This window comes from Eurypyga helias, unplaced genomic scaffold (genome assembly GCF_000690775.1).
Source record: "Eurypyga helias isolate BGI_N326 unplaced genomic scaffold, ASM69077v1 scaffold46213, whole genome shotgun sequence".
Taxonomy (NCBI): Eukaryota; Metazoa; Chordata; class Aves; order Eurypygiformes; family Eurypygidae; genus Eurypyga; species Eurypyga helias.
In genome coordinates, this window is record NW_010243904.1 from 327 (window position 1) to 5,998 (window position 5,672).

Sequence of the window (5,672 nt, forward strand, 5' to 3'; positions counted from 1 at the left end):
CAGCAGCCCGGGGTCAGCTCAGGGGTTCCGGCGCGGGGAAGGGCGGTGTGCCTTGGCGGGGGGGAGCTGTGTCCCTCTTTTTTTAAAAAAGGAGAGGAAAACATACTGGTGAAGGAACTGAGGTGGTGAAAACCTCAGAAGAGGTGAGTTTGAATGGGTAAGGCGAAGAACTGTAGAGGTCATGTAATCCATCCTTCATGGATTTATTTTTCTAGTAAATGTCAGAGTGTGGCAAATTTCCATTGAAATCAAGTGCCTAAATCTGACCTGATCCACACCGATTTTGTACCCGTATCATTTCACTGATTCCAGGAGAGGGTGTTGGGTTTGTTGTGTTGTTTGTGTATGGGTTTGTTTTGTTTGTTTGTTTTAATTTTTGTTTATTAGCTTTGTATCAGAGTAGTATCCAGAGTTTTTCACCTGGTATTTCTGAATGTGCTTGCACTATTTTTAGTGTTAAGTATTTAATCGGAAATCCAAATATTTCCAATCAATATGGACAGAAACATCGGGATTGTTCATCTGAAAGGGAAATGTAAACCTTTCAGGGCTCCATGTTGACCGCGCGAAAGAAGTGAAACTTTGGCCTCTTTAAAACGAAATGAATGCAAAATAAAAATACTGTGCAAATGCTGAAAATGAATTCTTTGTCACTTTCATGTTGGATAACTATGTGTGACACTACATTTGGAAAAGCTTAGTAAATTCCCATGAAATGCAATTGTTATTTCAAAGTGACTTTAGATTGGATGCTCTAAAATCACTGGTTTGGATCCACTTTTTTTATAGATACGGATACCAGATTCACATTCTTTTCATATGTCTCTGGGAGTGGGTGCTGGAATTTTTGCCTGACTTGTGGGAGAATCAGTAGATAGTCCTGTAATGTTAAGAACCGCTGTAGCACTGAGGTGGTGCGGGGTAGATGGATGTTGTGCCCTGTGAGGTCAGGCATACCTTTTCACACCGAGCATGCTCTCCCTAGGAGACTGGGCAGGCAGTATTTTTTTTCCTTTCACAGCGGTTGGTTGCAAGAAGTTGAAATTTAGGAAGGACGCTGCCAAGGGTCTGCTTCCTTCAGTGAAAAATGAGATTGGTATAGAAGCGTGACATTTTTATAGCTTTTCTTTAAAGGAGGGACGCCAATTCATACTTCTATATGACTGCCCTTGTATAAACTGGGTTTTTCAGGTCTCTATAGACATAAGCAAATAGGGTCTTCCAGTGGTTCCCTTTTGCCTAGCTGAAGTATTGCAGAGTTTTGGCTTGGAGCTAGATGGTTTCATCAGTACTGGAGAAAACTCAAATCTGGCAAGGTATCCTTGCCCTGAGATGTCAGTTTTACTCCCTGGTTTGATACACACCACAGATGAACAGCAGAGAGACTGGCTGATCGTGCTTTTTGTGTAGTGTAGATTTAGTTGATACTGGTCTTGCTAGCTAGGCTAAGGGAACCTAATGGGAAGAAAATCAAATCCTTGCAGCTGTATGTGAAATAGCGGTGCTGGTCATCCGTCTCAGAGTTGTGGGGAGACAAAATTGACATAATTCCTAACTGTTACTGCCTTGGCTGCTAGAACTAACCGGCGTCGGGGCGGGAGTCCATTAACCTTTGTTAAACTGTCGGGTTTAACTCGAATAAACCCAGATTACGTGTTAGAACGGACTTTGCAGAGAAAGAACCAGCTCATTTTGTTCTTTAAATACTTTGCCTAGAACACTGAACTGGGGGTAATGGTAGAGTGGTGGGAGGGGCTTGAATAAAGCAGAAAAACCCCGCACCCTTGCCTAATGCTCTACCTGATTAAGTTTCAAGAACATCTTAAATCTTGTTGAGGAATGGTAAGTGACACTGCTAACTATAGGTGCAGAGAGCTGTAAGCTGTTGCCAGTTCTCACATCCCAGCAGAGCCATCTTGAGGTTCCTGCATTTGCAGCACTGCTAATCTGCAGCCAGACTAGGTAGATCGCTGCAGTAAACCTGCAAATCCTTTATCTGCCGAAGATGGGAACTCATGCAACCAAGCAAATGGAAGCCAGGTCCAACAGGCAGGCTTGGTTTTCACGTTGCTTGCTGTTTTTTCTCAGGTCGTCAAGAGAGAAGGCAGTGGGACAGAGTCTCCAATGATAGGTGATAAGGTGACTGTCCACTACACAGGATGGCTTCTTGATGGCACAAAATTTGACTCCAGTCTGGACAGGAGAGACAAATTCTCATTTGACCTGGGGAAAGGTAAGGTGTTACGTTTGGTATTGGTGAGTTTTGGTAATAATTGACATGGGATTTCCTTGCATGTGTGTGGCTCCTTTGCATGTTAAAGTTGCTATTTAAACTTGTTTTCAGAGCTTAAGGTTTATTCTCTTAAAATGGCCCAATCACAACGGCTTTGAGATTTTTTTTCTGACTGAGAAAACTGCAGCCCCTTGATGAGCCCTACGGAAGTATTCCCCAGCCTCAGACAAAGCACTCCAGGGGCACAAATTTTCCCTGAAGCATGGTGATAAAGGGTAGTTAAATAGCCAGAACGTGCATTTTGTTGTTTGTTGGGTTTTTGTTGGTGTGGTGGGTTTTTTTGTTTGGCTTTTTTTTTTTTTTTTGGTAGAAGACTCTAGTTCAGGAGTACTTAATTGTGACTAGGACAGCTGTCAGCTGCTGTATGATGAAACATACTCCTTTTTTTCCCCTAAGTTTTCACATTAACCCAGATCTGAATCTTGAAGCAATGCATCTCTTATTTATAAAAAAGTCTTGTTATTTTGAATGCAAAAATCCAAATATCCTTGTGCCAGCAAAGCAACTCGATCTGAGTTTTTCGCTGGTATTTCCTTACCTGGTGCTTTTTATCTGGGAGGAGTTCTGCAGTATACTGAAACTTGATTATATGATGGGTACCTATTAATACAAGAGTAACGGAAGGGCTGCTTAATGGAGTTGAAAGGAGCAGCAAGTAGGAGAGCTGGAGTAAGAGATAAGATTTTGTTACTTGAGGTCCCAGTTTCTGTTCACTTCTGGCTTTAGAAGGAATACTACTTCTCCTGCTTTCCTCCCCCTTTCTGTTACAAGTGTGTGTAACTTTTAGTTACCACTTGTCCTGCACTTTGCCAACTGATAAAGTACAAGCAGAAAAGGCTGTTGGTTTGGATTGTTTTCAAAATAGGAGCAGGCAGTCTCTCACCCGAAGACCTTCCTCTTTGAAGAGTTCATTTCCTCACACTTGAGATTCTGCCAAGTGCTTCAGCCCATGTCTGTGTTTAGGTGACTTGTGTCCGTGGGTGAGGAAAAGAATCGCTATACCTAGAATAAATAATTTTAGCCAAATATGGGTCCCCAGGTTTTCAAGTCAGAGTGAACAAAGTCTTCCCGCATTTCTGCTCTCTTGGCTTTTGAATACTGGAGGCGATGATTTCACAGCTGACCCTGTCTTTCATGTGTGCCTACCAATTATGTGGTTGAAATTTGACTTGCATAGGTGAGGTGATCAAAGCATGGGACATTGCGGTGGCAACTATGAAGGTTGGTGAAATCTGTCGGATTACATGTAAACCAGAATATGCCTATGGCTCAGCTGGGAGCCCCCCAAAGATACCTCCAAACGCCACACTGATTTTTGAGGTAAGTGAGAGATGGTCACGTAAACTGAATGATTGAAAAACAAACAAAAACCGTGTTTCACTGTAGAAAGTGTGTGATACAATAAATACCCTTTGAAAACATGAATGTTAGGGTCTTTTTTGAAGAGAAAAATATGGACAGTTAGGGTACTGCGGGCAAAGCGAGCCCAGTCTGGCTGTTACTGATCTGCAGTGGTTCAGGGTCTGCTATTTTGAGTATTTAAAACCCTTGAACGTTTTCCAGTGTTTATAGTTTTAATTTTGCAGTTCTGGAATGATTGACTGTAGGAGAGTGCAGGTTCACAGGGCAGGGGAGGGAGGACTGTTTCAGTGGCATTGGTTGACTCTGAAGTAGTTGAAAAAATGCAATCTTTAATCCTCTTTCCACTTCATAAGACTGAAAGGAATGATACTTGTGTTTAATATTACAAAGTTTTTAACAACAGCAATGAATGTCCTCAGTAAGATATTTTCATACTTTATGTTAACGTTGCAAAGAAAACATAAAAAATTCTATGAGCTATTTGGAGGACAAAAGAGATAATTACCCCACATAAAGTGCTAGAATATAAAGTGTATTTGAACAGTCCTCCAAGTATGAACTCTGTTTTGTGCAGAGCTGAGCATTTTAATGAGCCTTAAAGGACCATAAATCCAGTTTGGATTCCGGTTGCTGGTTGCTTACCGAAGTCTGTCTGTGGATCCAGGCTACACTGGTCAATCTTACCATCGTAGAAAGTCATTTGTACACACGTGGTCCTAGTGACAGACTCAGCAGTCTCGAGTGTGGTGTCTGGGTAAGGCTGGTTTCCTAATTCACATGGATGGTTCCTCAGAGGTGAACTGCATGTGCTGGTGAGCAGGGAGCCAGTTAGTACGGGTATTTCTTAACCTGACCAGCAGAAGACAGAATTTGTTTTGTAGTGATCTCTGAGGCATCTGCCCTCTTCCCAAAAGGGGGTGGAAATAGCAGCTGTCTCTTGTATATTATCTCCGTAGTGAGAGCGGTTGCTGAGGATGCTGAGACCCGTGTTTGATTTCTCCATAGAGGATGATACTAAAGCTGTTCCTAGACCATGCTCTGACAGCCTAAACAGTGTTTTGGGAGGATATATTTTTGTTACTGTTAAAACAGTTCCCAGTTTTCCAAGAAACACTTCAAAATTAATTGCACCTTCAACAAGGTGGATGGACTCATTAAGTGTGGTTTTTAAAATTACTTTTCTCTAAAATCCTTACAGCGGAATGGATTCCAGCATTGGGGAAACACTTTAAAATTAATTGCACCTTCAACAACAAGGTGAATGGACTCTTGAAGTGTGGTTTTTAAAATTACTTTTCTCTAAAATCCTTACAGCGGAATGGATTCCAGCATTGGGGCATAAAGAACGATTTTAAGCTGTGATTGCTTTTACCTTAAAAGTAAAACAGCTCATGGACTAGGGACTGAAAGCCTATTTAAATTTCAGTGGAAAAAATGAGCATTTGTTAAAGGTAAATTAAGTATAAGTGGATTATTATATTACACTTAGTGTATCTGCATTTCTTTTTTCCATGAACTTGTGAGTAATAGCAATAGAGATGTATTTGGTGCGGAAGGAATCAAAAAATACTGCCAGCAGGTAGTATCCCAGGCCCCTGAGGTGGGGGATGACACCTGTATGATTATCAATGGGATGTTCTGGAGTGACTTGGCTTGTTTCAGATGGACTGAAGAGAAAGACCAGAATATCCCAGGCCACTAAGCGATGAGAACTGGCTCATTTTGAGTACATCAAATTAATGGCATTGTTTTTGCCATTGACTGTTGAAAAACAGTTTTTTTATAATGCTTTTAACACAGCATTTTTCATATATAAATCTGAAGATACTCATGGCTTATTTATATTGGATCAAACTCCACATGCTGGAATGCTGTCTGCTTTGCACAAATGCAAGTGATAAAGTGTAATTGAGGGCAGGATTGAAGTGGGACATAAAAACACTAACACATACCTAACGTGTTCTGACCTGATGATTCAAATGCAAGGTCTACTTCTTCCCCACCCCCTTTTTTTTTT

General features: G+C 41.3%; 1 protein-coding gene across 1 annotated transcript; it reads left to right on the forward strand.

Moving 5' to 3' along the window:
- Positions 1-2,088: 2,088 nt before the first annotated feature.
- Positions 2,089-3,613, forward strand: LOC104508080 (peptidyl-prolyl cis-trans isomerase FKBP4-like; the record flags this gene model as incomplete). Its single annotated transcript, XM_010149573.1, has 2 exons — positions 2,089-2,233; positions 3,471-3,613. Coding segments are annotated over 2 exons (288 nt in total), but the record flags the coding sequence as incomplete, so codon positions are not given.
- Positions 3,614-5,672: the final 2,059 nt, after the last annotated feature.